General features: G+C 43.3%; 1 protein-coding gene across 2 annotated transcripts in view; it reads left to right on the forward strand.

The window, feature by feature from the left end:
* Window positions 1-21,916, forward strand: part of sult4a1 (sulfotransferase family 4A, member 1) — a 62,875-nt gene that overhangs the window by 34,945 nt on the left and 6,014 nt on the right. For both annotated transcript variants that reach the window (XR_013580233.1, XM_078568357.1), the window contains exons 4-6: window positions 886-1,012; window positions 3,291-3,385; window positions 12,056-12,194. Coding sequence is in view for 1 of the 2 variants with exons in the window: in XM_078568357.1 (XP_078424483.1) it covers window positions 886-1,012; window positions 3,291-3,385; window positions 12,056-12,194 (361 nt within the window). In the remaining variant the exon portion in view is untranslated. The remainder of the gene's footprint in view (window positions 1-885; window positions 1,013-3,290; window positions 3,386-12,055; window positions 12,195-21,916) is intronic.

Consider the following 21,916-nt stretch of genomic DNA (forward strand, 5'->3'; position numbering starts at 1 on the left):
GTCAGATGACCAAGAGGCTCCAAGAGAGCAAGACACAGAGCAGACTATGTATAGGAACAGGTGCCTACCATGATGTCTTTATAAATATTTCTTAATAAATAGTTTCAAGAAAAACTATATACCGAAAATCTCAAAGCATTCCTCGGATAAGGGAAACCTCATAAAAACATGGTAACACAGCAAAACAGGATATGGTCTGACATGCATCAAGACTCCTCTGCAACCTTGTCTAAGATGACAGTTTTCATTTAGCCTGGATTTTCTAGTTAGCTGCAAGCCTGACTAGAAGCAGGGTGGAGTGTGACAACTATCTGCCCAATATGATGAAAAGGAACCAAAGGTAACTCTTACAGCATTGCATGAGGGTGAACAGTACAGATGTTTCTGGAACTGCTATATGCTCCATTGAGGCCCACAGTGCTACACAATGGACCTCCTCTGTGTTATGCACATCACTAGAGGAGTCCATATTCAAGTTACCATCTATAGCACACTATCTAATTTGATCCCCAGTGCCTGCGCTGCTCTTTTAAATGTTGGGCCAGGGAGCTGCAGATCTCTAGGCTGCAATGCTAAAGGCTTCCTGACCCTAGACCAGTGGCATCCTACCATAGCCTCACTTTTGAAAAATATCTCAAATGAGTTCTGTCCAAATTCTAGTTGCTAGTTGTTGATCCACCTACTCGCTCCCTTTCACACAGACCCAAACTTTGGGACCAAAGTTTTGTTTTCAATGTGATTTCATTTAAAGAAATATATACTTTGTACTTGTTTATCTTTTTAAACTGGGATGCTACTGATGTGACAGGTTACAATTTAACATTTTATTTTTAGTTTCCACCCCAAAGATATATGTAGATTTGTTGCACAAGTTTCTTTCTACAGGTTATATGCATGGCCAGAAATCCCAAAGACTTGGTGGTGTCTTACTACCAATTTCATCGTTCTTTACGAACAATGAGTTACAGAGGAACGTTCCAGGAATTCTGTCGGCGGTTCATGAATGATAAGTGTAAGTGTTAGAATTACTTCATTAAATCACTTCAGCTTGTTCAAGAATAGAAGGTGTTCAAAAGAGTTTTCAATCAGGCAGCAGCATAATGTGTTATTCAACTGAGATATAGAACATGAGTGCCGCTCTAACTACACTCAAGAAGCTTGACACCATTCAGGACAAAGCAGCCTGCTTGATTCGCACCCCATCCATAGACATTCGCTCCCTCCACACAGTGGCTGCAGTGTGTACCACCTATATGATGCACTGAAGGAACTCACCAAGCCTCCTTAGACAGCACCTTCCAAACCCATGACCACTACCATCTAGAAGGACAAGAGCAGCAAATACATGGGAACACCACCGCCTGCAAGTTCCCCTCCAAGCCACTCACCATCCTGACTTGGAAATATATCGTCGTTCCTTCACTGTCGGTGGGTCAAAATCCTGGAACTCTCTCCCTAACAGCACTGTGGGCTACACCACATGGACTGCCGTGGTTCAAGAAGGCAGCTCACCACCACCTCCTCAAGGGCAAATAGGGATGGGCAATAAATGCTGGCCTAGCCAGTGACACCCGCATCCCATGAATGAATAAAAAAAAAACATGAATTTAAACTTGCAATTCATAGACTTGCTAGCTTAGACTTTCTAATCAGTCACAATTGATTTTTGGGAAGAAAGTAGACAGAATGAGTTCTTAAAAGTGACAATACCCCCTAACTGTTAGACCTACACCTATTCATTTCTGGTTCTGGCTTTGATAAGGGTAAGAACTTAACTTTAATATGTCGATGAAAGTCCAGTTAATTCACTTAGACTTATTTCATTTAATTTTTGGTATTACTTCCAAAATAGTCGTGTTACCTATGTACTGAATATGGACATCTAGGACAGTTTAGTAGTATACAGAAGTGGAATTTAAGAATCGTGTCTGAAGATTGTTTATTTTGTCAGAATATTTCTATATTCTTCCTGTTCTTTTTTTATTTTGTTATTTCATAGTTGGTCAAGAAATATTATGACAATTATTGTGAGCCAGCCACATTTTCCCAATGACACAAAGAGCAGTATGGGGGTTTCCCCTTTAGCAATCGCCCTCCTTGTGCTTTTTGAAGGAACAGCAGGTCCAATAGAAGTTTTCAAGCAGGTCAGGCTGTACTTGAGACAGATGACAGATATTGACAAGCTCAATGAAGTGCCCGCGTTAACATTATGGTTACAGCTAAAACTTGCAACTGCTGATAGCAACAGTGTTCTAGTTAGATATCAGCGTAAAATGAGTCTTGTAAGAAAGAATACAACAACACACAGTACAATAAACTGATGCAGTAACAATAGTGGAGAAACTGCAGTATGAAAAATCAAATAGAGAACCAATGTAGAAATCTGTCAGTCTCAGCTTTAAGAATCAAAGTGCTCAGCTCATAGCTTGGAAGCCCAGGGGTGCCCATTTTAAATAGATGAGCTGTCCTACAGGAATTGAGTCCAAGAACTTTGTAGAATTCATTGTGGGATCTACTTGAATAAAAATGTCTGGAATCGGGATTAAATGAGGCACACGCACACTCCTAGTATGCTTCCAAAAACATTTAAAAATCGGATTGTAGTATTGATTGCCTTGTAAATTTAGTGCTTGAGCCTACTTACACAATTTCATAGGATGTCTGCACAGAATTTGGTGCAGCATTGCATAATCCGTTCTTAAATATATGAAGTAGCCTGGAAATTATGGTTTTAGGAGAAACATAGGGATACTTAAAAAGTTTGTATCAAATTTCTCTGACCGTTATTATTGAACATACTAACACATGGGTAAATGTCTCTACTAGAGAGAGTAGGTCGAGGAATTTGATGCAGATGAATTACATTTTTAAAGATAATTAAGCACAGCATAATTTTAAGACTGGATTCATAAGCAGCTACCAGAGGTCTTGATTTCAGTTTTGTTTACCATCATAATATTAAAAGAAAAACACTGCACAAAATTAAATTTATTGCTGACTTCTTTATTCATTCTAGAAGAATGATAACTTTATCTTCTTATCTGAAGTTCTCTGAGATTTCTAGCTTGTCTTTCAGAAGTATTAAATGTTGAATGTTAAATTCTACAGAGTAAAATCAATGATGGATCAACAAAAATATTTCTTACTTTATAATAGTTTTTTGAAATAAACTACAATATTGTAATTTTATCTTTGATTCGTGGTGCAAAATTGTCTCTGAGGGATCCTCAAATATTTAATATGTTAACACCAGAGTTTCTAAATTGTTAACATGTCTGTCACTCTTGCAGTGGGTTATGGTTCATGGTTTGAACATGTTCAAGAATTCTGGGAACATCGTATGGACTCCAATGTCCTCTTCCTTCTTTATGAAGATATGCATAAGGTGAGTCTTGTGTAGGTCACTTTGTCTGGGATAGAATATGACTGAAACATGAGCAAAGCAAAGTGATTTTAAAAATGTGGAGTGGCAATTTGTAGCCTTTCCAACCCATATGTCCACCTTTAAAAAGCATGAGAATCTAACAAAATGACTTTGGTAGTAAGAATACAAAGGCAGACGTTTTTTTAAAAGCATGAAACTTGTAAATATCGATGTTCAGAGAGACTTGGGTATACTTGAACAAGGAACACAGAGTTAGCATGCAGGTATAGCAAGCAACTAGGAAGGCAAGTGGCACGTTGGCTTTTATTGCAAAGTGATTGGAGTACAGTAAATCCTCACTTATCGTCGCTTTGTTAAACATCATTTTGCTTCAACGTTGAGTCTGAAGTAGGGTGAATGTATGCATTGAACTTTCATAGTGACTTTCAGCATAACACTGGTTGCACGTTATGTGGAGTAGGCCACTCTCCCGTGATCTGGGCAGAGAGAGAGGAGTCTCGGGTAAGATGGCTCTCATTTTCTCAGCAGCTTGTTGGGAAGAAAAGTACAATGCAGTATAGGATTTAATTGCTTGCAGGAGGAAAGATGAATTGTGACATTCAGCCTGGACTGGTCACTGTTGTGCTTATCCTGCAAGCTTCTCTTGATTTTGGAGAGCCAGGTGTGGATCTTATGAAACTTTAATGGATGGAGGCAGAGTCGCCATTTTGAAATTGTTTGAGGTCGTTTTGAAGCTTGTGCTTTAAGCATACAGGGAAGAATCCTTCTTAAACATTAATCAAAAATGGCTAATAAGTGATGGTAGTGAGTCTAATGCTACTAAATAAAAAAGCCTCTCATTTTAGAAATTAATTTAGCGGTTTTAAAGTGTTTTGAGGCCAGAGAACATGCAGTTGATATCGGGATAGCATTTGGGCTACCCCTCACAATGGCAAGAACAATTCATGATAATGCTGACAAAATCAAAGTGTCACACCTTTAAGTGCCACCAAGATTAAGTTGAACTAGAATTATGGAAAATATGGAAAGACTCTTGGCAGTCTGGAACGGGAAGACCAAAACCGATTCAAGGTGCTTCTTAGTATGATGGCCATTCAAACGAAAGCTAAAAGCTTGCATGATAACTTAAAGAATGAACAGGGCGAGAGTTCACATTCGAAAAGTTTTCATGCTATTCGTGGTTGATTTGAATGTTTTAAGAGGCGCTGCTAGTTGCATAACATCAAAGTACCTCGGTGAAGTGACTAATGATGATGGTGAAGTGACTAATGATGATACTGAAGTAGCTGATGAGTTACCTGTCTATTTGAAGAAAGTTATCAAAGAAGGTGATTACTCACTGAAACAAGGGTTTAACTTTGAGGAGTCAGAGCTTTATTGGAAGCGTATGCCACAAAGAACTTAGGAGGAGAAAACTGCACCAGGATTTAAACCTGCCAAAGATTACTTAACTCTTCTGCTTGGTGGGAACGCTGCTGGAGATTTCAAGTTTAAGTCTTTTGTGATGTACCAGTCGGAGACACCAAGGACTTTGAAGAACTAATCCGAAGAGTATCTGCATATCATTTGGCATTCAAATAAGAAAGTCTGGATGAGGGGATCTGTCAAGAATGGTTCTCTCTTTATGCTATCCCTTCTTGGAAAGAATATTTTTCCAGAGAAAATGTTGACTTGAGGATATTGCTTTTCCTAGGTAACGTCCCAGATCATCCTGTCAGCCTTGATAACTTATTGGAAAATGTTAAGGTATTTTCTCTGCCACCCAATGAAGTCCTGTGACTTCATTGCTACAGCCCACGGATCGAGGGCAATAGTGACACTCAAGGCCAATTATTTATATCATACCTTCTCTTAGCTCATCAAGGAGAAAGATGGAGAGAATAAGTCAGCGATCAGGGAATTTTGGCACGCCTATAATAACCTCACGGACATCGACAATATCGTTGATTCATGGGATGAAGTTACATTGTCATCAGTGGTGGATTCACAGTTAGTGGGGCTCCGTGCTCAGCTTCATTTTTGGGGTAAAAGCAAAATACTGCGGATGCTGGAAATCTGAAACAAAAATAGCTGGAAAAACTCAGCAGGTCTGATAGCATCTGGGGAGAGGAATACAGGTAATGTTTCAAGTCCGTATGACTAATCATATTTGGGGCCTTCAACGCCCCCCCCACCCAACACCCACCCCCCACCGACCTCCCAAGACCCAAAGCTGAAGCCAAGAAAAGAAACAAATTGATTGATTCTCACAGACTCACTCTCCACCCACCACCCTCACACTCTCTCCTTCTCTCCAATACCCTCACTGTCTGTCACTTCACCTAGGGTCCACTGCTCCCTGCTGCCTCATCTGGGGTCTGTCCACTCCCACACCCACACACAGGATATCTCCCCTTCTCATACCCCCGGGCACTGTGTCTTTTCATCCTCACCATGCACCCCCACCATCCCGTTCGCATCATTGCATCCAGCCTCTTCTGGCCCACAGTGAGTCTCAGCATCCCCCCACCCGCTGCTGGGCCATTCCCCACCCCCCCCACAACCCACTCACCGGGCCTGGAGCAAGTCTCTCTCTCTCACTTTCTCCCGAATACCTGTTTCTGGAGCCCACTCTTGCTGCCAGTGTTGCTGTTCCTCCAGTCACAGACTGCTTCTTTTCAATATTTGTTACTGATAGGTTCGCTCGTGAGCTATCAGCAGCAAACATGGGAGAGCAACAGCCTATGATTGGAGGAGCACCTTCTTTAAGAATCTTCCACTGCACTTACCTCGAGGTTGTGGGGGTGGGGGGTGGGGGGCGCATTCACCTGCGGGCCAGTTTGGACAAGCCTGTTCTATATTATATCATACTAATCTTAAATCTATATTCAAACTAAAATAGCAGCAGTCATTAGGCTGTATTATCTTACAAAGCTCTCAGGTATATAATGCATCCTGCATTTTGGGGCCCCCTGTCATTTTGGGGTCTCAGCCATGACACGGTGTGTTTCATTGTAAATCCGTCCCTGGTTGTCATATCAATGGTGTGTGGCTTCAATGTGTCAACAACTGCAAGAGGCTTTGACAATGTTGTTCCTGAAGTTCAGTAGGAGATCACCACCTTAGCAAAGGAAGTTGACTTTGAAGAGGTGGCAAAGGCTTACATGGTGGAATTGCTTGAGTACCATGGAGAAGAATTATTGAATAAGGATTTAATGCAACTAGAAAAACAATGAAGATTAAGAAGAAAAGCCCGCTGTTGAAATACCACCCCCTTTAATGTTACCAACAAAATGATTGTCAAGAGCTTTCCAACTTATTGAAGAAATGATGAAAATCTTCACTGAGGACAAACCAAACAGAGACTGCAGCTCCAAAGTGAACAGGGCAACCAATGATGGCATTAACTGCTACGAGGAGTTCTACCAACAGAAGAAAAGAAAATTTCCTATCATGCTTTGGATCAATTTTGCAAGGCCATTGACAATCCTGTCCCTTCATCCCATTAACTCCACCAAGACCTGGCTGTTCAACCTATTCCACCTTCAATTCAAGACAAAAATCACTGCAACTTCAGTTGTTGAGCTTCTGTATGCAGAAGATGTTTGTGTGTGCATTCACCCAGAAAACAAAGGTCATATTTCAACCAGCTCTTCCTATCGATTAAGATCAATGGCGAGATCCTGGAAAATATGGACTATTCTCAATATCTTGAAAGCCTCCTGTTGATGAAGTCAGACATACATGACAAAATTCATTATTGTCTCCAATGTGCCAGCCCAGCCTTTGGCCGGACTGAGGATAAGAGCATGTGAGAAGCAGAACTGGTCCCTGTGCTCCTACCTTTGCTTTGGAGACTTGGAAAACCTACATCAGGCAACTCAAAGCATTGGAGAAGTGGTGCCATCACAAAATCTACCAGATCCAGTGGCAAGAAATGTGGCCCAACAGGAGCATCCTCTCCCAAGCCACTTGCCTGGCATTGAGGTGCTAATCAATCAAAACTAGCTCACTGAAACACTTTAGGGATGTCCTCAAAGCATCCCTGAAGAAGTCGATTATCCCTGCTGACTCCTAGAAGTCCCCAGCTTGTAATTGACCAAATGGAGAAGATTCATTCAGGAAGGCATCAAACACATCGAGAGACTTCTTCAGGAATACACAGTGGTAAAGTCGAGGCATCAGAGAGAGCACACAAGCCTTTAAATAACATATACCCAACCCTCCAGGCACCACCTGCCCTGTATGTGGCAGAGTCTGCAGATGGCACATTGTACTTATCAGTCATCCCAGAACCCATTGAGCTGCAGTGGAAGCAAGCCATCCTTGATCCTGAGGGGCTGCCTAAGAAGAAAGAGAGATTGGTGAATGTTATTTAATTTTAATGTATGCAGTATTTCTTTAATATTTAATTATTTTATTTTACAAGTTATTTGATTTAGGAATGTACAGTACTGTACATGTACTGTACAGTATTTCAACTTGTATTTAGTTTTTCCAGACAAGAAATGTTCAAAAGAACCTAACTCTAGTTTATATATTAATTCCTATGGAAACCTCTGATTCACTTAAAGTTGTTTCACTTAAAGTCACAATTTTAAAGTTTGCAACCAGGACTTTAAATAAGGATTTACTGTACATGAATAAGGAAGTGTTGCTAAAGTTGTATGGGGCTTTCGTGAGATCACACCTGGAACACTGTTCAGTTTAGCTCTCCGTATTTAAGGAAGGACATACTTGCATTGGGGAAGTGCAGCAAAGGTTCACTAGATTGGTTCCTAGGATGAGAGGATTGTCCTATGATAGGCTGAGTAAATTGGGCCTATACTCTCAGGAGTTTAGATGAATGAGAGGTGATGCATGCAAAATTCTGAAGGGGCTCAACAGGATAGACAATGAAAGGTTGTTTTCCCTCGCTGAGGAATCCAGAACACTGGAAACACAGTTTCAGGATAAGGGGACAATCATTTAGGACTGAGATGACGAGAAATTCCTTTGGAATTCTCTACCCCAGAGGGCTGTGGATCTCTATTGTTGAATATATTTAAACTAGATTTTGGTATCTCAGGGTATTGAGGGATCTGGGAAGTGGGCAGGAATGTTGAGTTAAGGCCAATGATTAGCCATGATCATATTGAATGGCCGAGGAGACTCAAAGGGTTTTATGGTAGATTCTTCCTGTTCTTTATGTTCTTATAGAATTATATGGCTCATCAGGGCCTACTCCTACTGCATTTCTGAAATGACCACAGGGAATACAACATAAATAAACCTTACCACGTTGTTCATAAGTATGACAATTGTGTGCTAAAGTTTGTTCAAAATCTGTATAATTTGAAGAAGTTACCCAAGGATCATTGAATCAAGTGTTAATTTGGCTTAGTGATGGCAATTTACCTCTAAGTTAGAGAGTTATCAGTTCAAGCCTCACTCTAGGACTTCAGCACAAAATCTAGGTTAACAGTTAACAAGGGATTGAGGGAATCCTATATTGTTGGTGATATCTTTCATTTAAGGAATTCAACTGTCTGACTGTTCAAGTTAATGTAAAATGTCTCATGACACCATTTGAAGAGCTGGGAAATTTGCTAGGTGGGCAAGCTAAAACTTATCCTTTAACCAACACCACAAATGACATGGTCATATATCTCATTAGGGGTTTGTGGGACCTTGCTGTAGTCTTGGGGTTGGCTTAAACATATGAAAGATGCGATATGAAAATGGGATTTTATAATGAAGCAAGACTATGTTATTGGAGTAAATATTCATAAGAAATAGAAATTGTGTTTCCGATGTCAGAAATAATATTTTTTTCAGATTAATGCTCCAGGACTAGTGTGTTCTGAAAACTGTGACTCTTCTTTTAAAGTTGTCCGATCAGATTGTTGCAAAGAAAATCCTCAAGTTCTTCTGTGACTTTATTTTGAACACATTTGCTTGTTTTCTCCATTTTTAAAATCTTTTATTTTTCTGTTTATTTTTATTTTCTATTTTTGAACTTTTTTCAAACATTCCCCCTATAATCCTTTTATTTTTTTTCATTCCATTCTTCGAAATGGCACTGCCATAATGCAAAAAGTGTTTGCAAATATTTTATTGGGACAGATAATTACTGCAAAAAATGCATGTCTGTTTATTTTTTAAAAAACCATCATTATTGATATGTTTCAATCTAATTTGCATCGCTACACCAGAGATTCCTGAACAATCCCTTGAAGAACCTGAGTGTGATATTTAGATTTCATTGCCTGTCTGATATTTTATAAAAACCTTATCCTTTTATACGAGCTTCACAAATTGTGTATATTCTGTTCCAAAGCAAATTGCTAAAATTAGCCTCATATCCCATAACGTCCAATTGCTTCACGATTGTATAGTTCTGTGGGGGGTGGTGGGGGTATTAGTTGTAAGACCTTGTTTGGAATGAAACAGTTGTGATGGTGTTGTGGCAGTCACCAAATACGCCTTTAATTTATACACTCTGCCACCCCCTGGCAGATGTTTTGTACTACAATATTACTGTGCCCAGATTATGGTATGGCCCTCCATATATCAGCATTTTTGATTCTGTTATCATTATTTCTTTCCAGAATTTATTTCTTTTCTGAGCGATAACTCTTTCAAAAATGTTGCTTATTTGGAAATAAACCTGTTTCATTCAGCAAATCAACTCATAAACTTAAAAACAGTACCACTCGTAGCCTAATCAAGTGCTGCAACAACCAGCAAATGTTCATGAATTGTTCATGAAAAGCAAAAACAGTGAGTTAAGACACAATAAATAAGAATTGGTGTTGTTTTCTAATGAAACAGAGTGAAGCTGCAGACTGTATCCAGTAATACATTCAAGATTCCGTATTCTCCTGTATGTAACCTGGTATTTTGAGTAACCTACACCCACTGGGGATATGGGTTAGCAATGTGAACGGACTTATCTTCTGTCTCTTCTCTCCTTCCCCACAAGGAAAACCAAACCTTGGTAGCTCAAAAAGATCAGGAGCCCCTGGTATAAGGTTTTGCAAAGAAAAAAGTCACTTCATATTATTCTATGGCAGAACAAAACACTGAACTAAGGTCATGTGCCTCCAAGGGTGTATTACTGTACACTTACTTGGACTGGTCAAGTAAATACAGAGACTACAGGGGGAGGTTAGAGACTGGGCATTCCATGTGATTGATTCATCTCCAGGCTCCCCAGAGACTTTCCACCAGCTACAATGCACAAGTCAGGATGAGTGTAGCTCCAAAAATGCTCAAGAACATTGACGCCATCCAGAACACAGTAGTTCACTTGATTGGCGCCCCATCCATCATCTTAAACATTCACTCCTTCCATCACCGGCACACAGTGACTACAGTGTGTATCTTCTACAAGATGCACTGCAGCACTTGCCAAGACATCTTCAACAGCATCTCCCAAACATGTGACCTCTACCACAAGAAAGAGAAAGACAAAAGGAGCAGGCACATGGAGACACCACCACTTGCAAGTTCCCTCCAATTTGCATGCCATCCTGACTTCGAACTTTTTTTCGTTTTTTTTCATTGTCACGGAGTCAAAATCCTGCAACTCCCTACCTGACAGCATTGTATGAGTACCTTCACCACACAGACTTTAGAGGTTTAAGAAGGTGACTCACTATCCTCTTCTTGAGGGCAATTAGGAATGGACATTAAATGCTGGCCTTATCAGCAGTGCCCACAACCCTTCAATTAATGAATTTAAAAAAACTAAAATCTCGTTTTGCTTGGTAGGCCCCATTCCACTTTAAACGATGGCCTTATTGAAATAATAGAAATTGGGCAGTCCAGGGACAGTAGTGCATCATGTTGGATTACCAGAGTGAAGCACGTTGGCATGGTGGGATTTAGATTTCACACACCCCCACCCCCTCTGCAATTTCTAATCACAGCTGCTGTGAGGCTATGCTAAATAATTAGGGAAAGAGATCAAATCATTATCATCATCAACAATAACTTGCAATTATATAGCGGCTTTACCATAGGAAAATGTCTCAAGTCGTTTCATGGCGATACAGTAAACAAAACAGATGCCAAGTCAAAGATGGAGCTATTGGAATGTTGATCAAAGAGGTGGGTTTTATAAAAGGTCGAAAAGAAGGAGAGGGAGGTGTAGAGGCGAAGGGGTTAGGAAAGGGAAGAGCTTACGGCCGAGGTAGCTGAAGGAAAGACTGGGACATGGTCATGAGTGGAACTGTAATTGACCTGCAATCTCTGATTTCTTGGATGCAGAAAATGTTTGGAATGGAGAGGGGGTGGATGAGTGATAAGGGAAAATCGTAGAGCTTAAAATATTATGTACCCTCAGAAGAAGATAACATACCTCACACAATATCCATCAATTTGATATTGTGCAGCAATTCTCAGTCCGGCAGTGAAATGCATTTTGAGCTACAATTTTTGGTTGTTCCCATTGGGCAAGGATAATTTAGAATCTACAAATGAATGGGAAGGACGGCATCGGGGTTTACATTCATCAAACAAAAATAAAACCCAGATATTTGTTTTCCAGTCTTTCATAATAACTTGACACGACTACTGTTTGTCAACTGGCATATTGAGCTGACATTGGGAGGGATGCCGTGAACCTCACAGCAATTTGGAGAATAATTGGGCAGCAATTTTCATGACAATCATCAGTTAAGGTTGCTTTTTTCCTCTTGGCGGAAGAACCTTGCAGGTACCGTGGAGCTCTTAGTGCGGTTCCTAGGAGTGTCGTATGACAAGACTCAAATGGAGTCTATAATTGAACACTGCCATCAGCTTGTGGACCAATACTGCAATGCAGAAGCGCTTCCCATTGGAAGAGGTGAGTGCTGTGAAAAGTAGAAAATAGGATTTTTTGACTGCAACATGGCAATGGATGCTACTGTGAAGCAAAGATAGTGTTACATGATAGGATTATTGTGAACATGGGAAGATGCATTAATGATTTTAAAATTCTGTATTTTAAAATTTAATCCACTCAAGCATGCTAAATCCTGGTTATCTTACATATCATTGTACCTGTGAGTCTTAAACATATGGGGAGGCAAATGTCTATCTTTAGTTGATTGCCACAAGGCAAGATAATCAGAATAAATTTGCAGAAAACAGGAGTATTTTCTAGTATTAGAAACATAATTTAAAGCATTGTAAACTGAAGTATATGCTTCTTAAATGTATTATAAGTGAATATTTACTCTGGAATAATTCCCATGGTCTTCACTCCAACATTATTTTAAATTTCTCTTGTCAAAAGAGCATACTTGAGATCTGCCTGTCCCTGCCAATCTATAACCAGTTACCAAGAGGCACATAAGAGAAGCATTCAGTGACTCTGTATTTGATTTTTCGCTAGGGATAAGAAATCTCCATTTTTTAAATGGAATTCCACGTTTCGATTGTGGAATTCCGCCTTTTGAAATATTTTGCTGACCTCTGCCTCTGTAGTTGTGGCAGAAGTGTATTTGAAATTTGTCACACTTTAAACATTTTAAAAAGAACGCAATGTGACTGATCTTCTGAACGCAACACAGAAAGGGAACAGACTTACTATTGAAATAAAAACAAAATGCTGGAAAATCTCAGGTCTGGCAACATCTGTGGAGAGAGATTCAGAATTAATGTTCTGAGCTTTGAACTGATCTTGCTATTGATCAGGCAGAGGGGGATGTGCCTGCCCCCATTTGCCTGCTCAATATGTTAATGTGTGGCTTTCTCAGACATGGTCCCAGATCATGAGATGCTGGATGAGGAGGGATTGAATGTGCGTGAAGCAGCCGGGGACAGTTCGAGATCGAATGTGGCTTGGAGTGTGAGGCAACCGGGCAGGCCATCCCTGAGCACGGCTGCTGACTGGCAGGAAATCAGGCCACTGGCAGCCGACTTCCAGAGAGTGCAGCACCATGCAGAGGTTCAACTGTGCAGCTTTTATTTCCTCTTTCCCCTTTTTGGTGGCACATGCTTTCCAGGTCAGGCCTGCCCGGGGCACATTTTTATTTTCTCCCTCCCTAATAATGCCAGACTCCCTGTAGGCAATTGGTGAGAGCTCCCTTTCAGACTCTTGTGCATCCTGGGCTGAATGCCTCTCTCTCTTGGACCAGTCTGTGAGAGTTTAGAGTATTTTCGCTGAACATTTGTGTACCCAACTATTTTTCTTGATTATAAAGCATCAGGTGGCAGACCTTTCCTCTACTTGTGCCCTAACTTCTGTATTCTCTAAAGCTGCTTAGTTTTATTGACCAACAAGGAACATGACTGCATCATGGAAAATGAGCATAAGCAATTGCATTGTTAAAAGACCTAGAGTGTTCAATTTGTAATTTTGATTTAGCAAAATGAGGCAAAACATAGCTTAAATTAAGTTGGAGATTATGGTTGCCATTATATGTTTGGATAAATCAGTTACAATGATTCAAAGTTCTATGTACATAACAGCATTTTGTATTTATAAAGGGGCACTAAAGTATAAAAATGTCCCAAGGTGGTTCGGGAGCATTATAAAGCAAAGTATGACACTGAGCCACAGAAGGAGATATTAGGTCAGATTACCAACAATTTGGTCGAAGAGGTAGCTTTTAAGGAGTGTCTTCAAGGAGGGAAGTGAGGTAGCGAGGCGGAGAGGTTTAGGGAGGGAATTCTACGGCTTAGGGCCTTGGCAGCTGCAGACATGGCCACCAATGGTCAATGGTAAAATCCAGAATGCTCGAGGCCGGAATTTAAGGAGCACAGGTATTTTTGAATGTTCTGGAGCTGGCAAAGATTATGGAGATAGGTAGGGGTGAGGCCATGTAGGGATTTGAAAACAAGGGTGAAAATTTTAAAATGGAGGCATTGGTTAACCAGGTGGTAATGAGCACAGGGGTGACAGGTGAACAGGACTTGCTGTGATAGGATATGGGCAGCAGAATTTTGAATGATCTCAGGTTTACAGAGGAAGGAACGTAGGTGGCCGGCCGGGAGTGCATTAGAATAATCAAATTGAGAGGTAAAAAGGACACATTTGAGGGTTTCAGCAGCAGATGAGCTGAGGTAGGCATGGAGACGGGCAATGTTACAGAGGTGGAAATAGACGATCTTGGTGATGGCGAAGATATGTGGTCGGATGCTCATCTTGGGGTCAGAACAGTCTGGTTCAGCCTCAGAGAGGGACAAAATCTGTGGCTGGGGAGCAGAGTTTGTTATAGGAACCGAAGACAATGGCTTCAGTCTTCCCAAGATGTAATTGGAGGAATTTTCTGCTCATCCAATACTGGATGTCAAACAAGCAGTCGGTGAGTTGAGAGACAGTGGAGCGATTGAGAGAGATGATGAGGTTGTCAGTGTACATGTGGAGACTGACATGTTGGGCGAAATTCTCCCATCCTGCCCATGGCAGGTTTCATGGTGGGTGGGAGTGGAGAATCCAGTGGCAGGCAAAAAGTTGCAAATCCGCTGTCGTAAAAACAGCTTGCAATTCTCCCAATGGTATGGTCATAGAGGGTCAGTTATCCCGCCGACTAGTGGCAAGAACGCCATTTACATTCATTAACATGTCGTGAATGCTCATTAAAACAGCTGCTGGCCGGAATCTTGCCAGGCCTTCCAATCCTAAGTCACGCCAGCGGGAAACCACGTTGGCCTCAGACCCGTTTGAAAAGGGGTGGCATGCAAAAGTTGGACCTCAGTTCATTGGTAACTTTGAGGTGAGTGGAACATATATACGGCCTACCAGCCATAGCACTGCACCGGTCTTGCTGCGATGAATGCCACCTTGCTGGGGCTGTAGGGTTTGTCTGCTCCTGCTCTTTGCCTACATTGTCCTGAGGAACACCACTGTGCTATGGTACTCATGCAGGCCTCCACTTTCAGACTCTAGTATTTCAACTGGGGGTGGGCTGTCAGGCAAGCATGGGGTTGATGAACACAAGGGGGGGCGGGCGGCAATGGGGAGGGGAGGCTGTGGAATGGCAAACACGAGGGGGGCCTTTCTGGGGTCACCCTCTACCCTCATGTTGCTGCCGGAGCGAGCAGGAGTCTGCTGAGAAAGAAAGGAGGAAGTTCTCCTTGCAATGAAAGCCACTGAAAGCCAATGGCTTCATTAGCACTGTTAAAGCCACTCAGAATGCAGTGGCTTCGCATCATAGTCGCTGCATCTCGAGATGGGCCAGAATATTGCCGTTGGTGTGTGAGGGCGGGTCTGACATGCCGACGCGCAAAATGACAAGCAGTGACGTCGAGCGTGCGTCATTTAGATATTTCGTTCGGTGGGCGCGCACCGGAGGCAGCTGTGTGGCCACCGAACTATGAACGGCCTATTAAGGCCTTAAAAAACCAATTTAAGTTGTTTGCAACGCTACCCATTGGCGGGCAGGTGAAGAGTCCAAGTAGCCTTCGTGTTTTTAGGAAACCTCATCCACGAGCGGGATGAGGTTTCCTAAAACTTTTATCAATTAAATGAAAAAAATTTCCTAAATATAAAAACATGCCCCAGCTGATGTGACACTGCCACATGAGGGGACGTGTTTAAGTCATTTTGTACTTTATTTTGAACATTTTTTTTTACCAACTAATCTCCCTGAGGCAGCTTCATGCCTCAGGGAGATTGCTGTGCTCTTTCACGCGCTTACGCGAAAGAGTGCAGGCCCCGACTCTCCCTCCTCCTCCCGCCCACACAAGTAGCGTTGAGCGCTACCGGCCGTGCGTCACACTGGGCCACGTAAAATGGTGGTACGCAGCCAATCACGGGCAGCGATCGGCTCCGCGCCCGCCCCTGCCCAGCCTGGCTGACATAGGTAAGTTTCTGGGCATAGGAATGTGGAATTTGGGAATGCAGGCAGTGAAGGAGGCACAGCTGTATCATATGGCATTTCTTTATGAAGGCCTGTCATCTGTTCACCAGAATTGACATTCCTAACGGGCAAAGGGCATCCACTCATTGAACATGGGCAACTGATTGGTCATTAATATGCCACATTAGAGATTGGAGCACAGAGCTAGGTTGGGTCACTCATCTCACTGAAACTTTAGCATCCCACGCAGGGCTCAGGATGTTACATATCTGTGATGCCATCACAGTCACCTCAATGTGTGTGCTAGTGTCTCAGGGACAAGGCAACAACAGCCACCATGCAAGTAGGGCAGGAAAAACTATGGACCCTTACAGTTTCCAAATGTGTCATCTTCTGAGCTTCACTTTCTTGTCCTTTGAATCATTAATGTCTTCAATGTTTCTTTTCAGAGAGAAGGAAAAGCACATATGGATCCAGGGCTCAATGCTGCCTTTGTCATGGTCCTAATGCAATGGAGGAGGCGAAAGAGGGAGAGGCGACTCCGTGCGCAGCTCCAGCAGGATGGACATAGTCAAGTGGAGCCAGAGCATGAACAGGAGGGTCAGGAGGAGAGACCCAGACAATGGAGGCACTCGCCAGACATAGGGTTTATCGTAGAAGAGTCTCTTATTTACAATTGAGTGAGAGACAATGCCGTGCACATCTGGGCTTGCCCTGAGCTCTGGTACATCACATATGCCACATTCTTCGTGAAGACCTGTCACCACGTGGAGTTGGAGGGTATCCCCTGCTAGTGGCTTTGAAGATGACCATAATGCTAAATCTCTTTGTCCTGGGTCTTTCCAAGGATCAACAGAGAACCTGTGCAGCACATTGATGCATAAAGGAGGTCACAGATGCCCTTTACAGGAAGATCCATCATTATGTCAGGTTTGCTCTGGATAAAGATAGCCAGGCTGCAAGAATCACTGGCTTCACCACCATCTCAGGCTTCCCAAGAGTGTAGGGTGCAATAGACTGCACCCACGTGGCTATATGGACTCCATGGCAGCAGACCCTAATGTTTATAAACCGCAAGGGCTGTCATTCCATCAATGTATAACTAGCATATGATCACTGGAAGCACATACTGCACGTTTGTGCACGGTACCCTGGGAGATGCAATGACTCCTGCATCTTGTGTCACTCCCAGGTACCTGAGATTTTCAAGGAGCCATTACATCTGCGGGGATGGCTGCTTGGGAATAAGGGATACCCACTGAAACATTGGCTGGCGACACCAGAGCGTCGCTTTCAGAGTTGTTCCGAGGAGAGGTACAATGCTGCTCAAGGCTCCACATGCTCCCTTATAGAGCAGACCATAGGGCTTCTGAAGATGCGCTTCAGATGCTTGGACCACTCAGGTGGCTCACTACAATACACCCCCGACAGGGTTTCCCGCACCATCACAGTGTGTTGCACCCTTCACAATCTGGCTATGCAAAGAGGTGGCCTCCTGCCAGAGGATGACCTGGAGGAGGATGTAATAGCTCACTGGAGGATGAGGATCTGGAGGCCCAGGAACCTCAAGGCTGCTGAGGGTCAATATGAGTGCAATCACACCTTGGAGGAAGGAAGATGTGGAAGACGTGCAAGTGATACGTTAGTTGTTACCAAGGTCCAGGAAGATTAAAGTTAAGTGAGGGAATATAGCCACATCTCTCCTAGCCCTCAATGCCATTTTCTTACAACTTGGGAGGATGTCCACCCCCTTGCAGTGAGAACGAGTCCCGCATTCACACTTGCACGTTCTGACCTCATAAATCACCAGGCCATGATCTTTGCTTTGGTCCGTGGGGCCCTGTGAATGAGCTCACTCAGGGAACTGAGAGTCCACTTAGGAACAAGAGCGATGCGAGAGAAGACTTGAAACTTCACCATCATCTACTGATGCACACACTGCTGCGACTGAGATGTAGATATGCTGAGGGATCTCCTCCCATGTATGTCTTTTCTTCTGCTACTATGACAGAGGAGACACAAATGCCACTAGAATATCAATGCTGATGAGCTGCCCTCTCTCTCAATGGTACTTCTTGAGGAAGAAGGGTTAGAAATGTTTACATCACATTTCCAATAAAGATTTAAATACATTTCCCTGACATCACACAGACTAGTTCAACTGAGGTTGACATCACAGGAATGTGAATCTCATATTGGGACACTATCACTGAGTGGGAGCAAGGCTAAACCTCAAAATAAGAGGATCCCAAAGTACAAAATCACAATGCCTTCAGTTGACAGGAACATTCACAAAAGCATCAAATGTATTAACAAAAGCGCAATTTATTGTCTAGCACACCCATGACCCAAAAGTGACATCGATCTTTCTTAACTTTACTGCTGCGTCTGGGTGCAGCCTTGACATCCGCAACAGAGGTGGAGGCAGTGAGGGGCTGTGAGCGGCTGCACATCTGTGGTGTGTCCTGAGAAGAAGCCCCTGGGGTGATCTGCTGATGCTGATCCTCCCTGTGGGTGCCCGAGGGCCCCGCCCTGACTCCTGCAGGAGATAGTGCCCCTGGAGGGAAGTCAAGGTGCCTTGTCCTCATGTTCCTGCCTACATATAGATGGTGCCCATGGAATGCAGGGCCGAGTGCAAACCCAGCAAGAGCTGCTGGACCAAGATCTCCATGGTGGTCGCCAGCCTTCCCATGGTGACCTGGAGGCGTTCGCATGTCACGACATCAGACAGAACGTGGATGGACTCCTCCATAGTTCGCTCTAGTCTGCTGAGTGACATTCAAATCTCTGCCTGATATTTCGCCGCCTGTTGCTGCATCTCCAGCATTGATCTGGCAGCCATTTCCAGAGGCTCATCACCTAGTGGTTGGCTGGTTTCCAGCAGCCCTTTGAGTGCCGGAGACCCTGGCTGTCCCTACCCCCGACTGGTGCGGGGACATATCAGTGAGGTGTTCCTCATAAAGTGAGCCTGTGCCTAATCTACAGTTGTGTCCCACCGACGGTGTGTCTCTGAGCTGGTGGAGGGTGCATGTGAGTCCCGTGATGGCTCTTCTGGAGCTCCCTCTTCGGATAAAGTCTCTGGGCTCATACTGGTGCTGGACTGGCATGGTGGCCTCAATCTGCCGGTGCCTAGAAAATAGAGTTTCAGTTAATGAGCATGAGCTAGATAAGACTGCATGTGACCCACTGTGAATGTCAGGATTTGATGAGGTGATGGAGCTGTGATCCGTACATGGGAGAAGCCGATCTCCCCTTCCTCACAGGAGCGATCCCTGTCCTCCCCAGTCAGCTCAGCTGCAGCCTCCTCAAACTCAGTGAGGGCAATGATGTTGGCCGTCCTTCCCCTGGTTTGTGATTTCTCGCAGCTGTTGTGTGCCAGCTTGACCTCTATGAAGAAGAAAGAAAGGCATGTGATAAGCGAAGGAACAGAGGTTGGATGAGTCCCCTGTGTGTGGTGAACCCTCTCCAGAAGGGCCAGGGGTTGGAGTGTGAGCAACATGATAGATGGGATGGAGATGTGAAAGTCTCTGTGAAAGAAATAGTGTCGGTATGTGTTCGCCACTAATGGTTGCGTGAGATCCCTGAAGAGAGTAACCATTTAAGTGCATGATGCAATGATGAGAGTTTGATATTGGAGAGGGTTGAAGAATGACTTAGCCTGGCAGAGCGGATGAGACCATTCATCCTCCTGCACTGGGTGGCATTTCAGGCGCGGTTGCCAGCCACGCTGACCTGCTCCGCAATGGCAGTCCAGGCCGGAGAGGTGAGGCTGCTGTGTTTCCTGCAGCCATCCCTGGGATAGAGGGGGTGCCTTTGTACCTTCACCCCCCTGATCAATGCCTGGAGGGCCTGGTGAGTGAAGCAGGGTGTTGCCTTCTTCCTCTTCTGGCTTCCAGACATCTTTGGTGGGCTGGAGAGAGTGAGATTGTGTGTTGGACTGGCCTTTAAAAATGGCACCCGGACCTTCGAACCCACCAGCTGGCGGCAGCCACATGAATCTGCTCCCAACCACCAGGTGATTCAGACTGATATGCGCCTTTGCACAATTAATGAGCTCCGAGCACCGAATCGGGCACGAGTTCCCACCATTCCGGACAGCGGGGTGGGCACTGCCGAAACCGCCCGCCATTGTCCCATTCATGGAGAATTCCGCCCCTTGAAATTGACATGTTTATAATACATTACAATTGATGTGAAACCTCATTTAAGCTTGCTGTTTACAACCTCTGCCTTTGGAACTGGAGCATGTTCAACTGTCTAAGTTGAGCTACAAAGTAAATTAAATTCAGTGTGTTAGCTTGTGGTCTGGAGTTTCTTTCATGGACACAATGGGAAGTTAGGTCCAAAATTTCTTGTCAGAAATTTTCAGACCTTTTTATCTGCACACACTCTTATCACTGTACCTTGCTACAAGTAACCTCCCAAATACAGCTCACCACGATAAAAGTGGTTATGATTAGTAATTCACAATGGGTAGGAACACCTATCCTATTACTGTGGTGGCCACCTGACCATATCTTTTGTATAAATTCCAGATTGCTTTCACTTTCGTCATGAGGAATATAATTATACATTCAACAGATATCTTGCTTGTAACATTGCTTTTGTTTTTGTTAAACTTTTTAATCATGCGCTGAAGATTTTGGCTTTTGCTGTGTTCATGGATGCTGGCAGGCCTCTCATCTCTTTCCCCAAATAGCTATTGTCCTTGTGTAAATGCTGACAGTTTTATCAGGCTGTTAGACACCTCAATTACTTCATTTCAAGGAATTTTCCATTGTTTGGTTCAGCATTCACAACTAACTATTGAATTGGTATCCCATTGGTGTCTTGTCTTACTCTCAATCAGTCCAGCAATCCAGCCACTGCTCACTTTACTCAAAAAAAAGGGAAAGGTGGCAATGAAAAAAATGGCACAATTTCTCCAAATTGAGGAAAGCAAAGATTTTTTGGTCAGAGCTAGAGTATGGCATCAGGTAGTGAGTGTGGCCTGGATCTGAAGAGCATGGCATCAGGTCATAGAGTCATAGAGGTCTATAGCACAGAAAAAAGCCCTTTGGCCCATCGAGTCTGCGCTGGTCAAACAAGTAACTAACGATATTCTAATCCTATTTTCCAGCACTAGGTCCATAGCCTTGTATGCTATGGCATCGCAAGTGCACATCCTATTACTTCTTAAATGTTATGAGGGTTTCTGCCTCTACCACCCTTTCATGCAGTGAGTTCCAGATTCCCACCACCCTCTGGGTGAAAAAATTCTTCTTCACATCCCCTCTAAACCTCCTGCCCTTTACCTTAAATTTATGCCCCCTGGTTATTGATCCCTCCACCAAGGGGAAAAGTTCCTTCCTGTCTACCCTATCTATGCCCCTCATAGTTTTATACACCTCAATCATTCCCCCCCCCCCCCCCCCCCCCCCGCCACCACCAATCTCCTCTGCTCCAGGAAAAATAATCCCAGTCTATCGTTGGTTTGATTTTGAATTGTAAAGGAACGTGGCACCAGACAGGCTTTTATTTTGAATTGAAGGGCTGTGTGACATCAGGAAGTAAGTTTGACTCTGAAAAGATATATATTTGGTTGATTTGAAGTTGGGGCAGCAGACCCCATCTTTTTTTTCTGGAGCCACTGGAATTCAGGATCTGAAGTCACCACAGGAACTTTAAAAACATACTATTCCACTTTAAAATAAATTATCGATGAAAACTCTCAAGTATGGCCCTTGGCTCATCTTCAAATCTCTGGTTCACTTGTTTCCTGTTGGATCTTCCTACAGTC

The sequence above is a fragment of the Cetorhinus maximus genome, chromosome 22, assembly GCF_964194155.1.
Source record: "Cetorhinus maximus chromosome 22, sCetMax3.hap1.1, whole genome shotgun sequence".
In the NCBI taxonomy this organism is placed as follows: domain Eukaryota; kingdom Metazoa; phylum Chordata; class Chondrichthyes; order Lamniformes; family Cetorhinidae; genus Cetorhinus; species Cetorhinus maximus.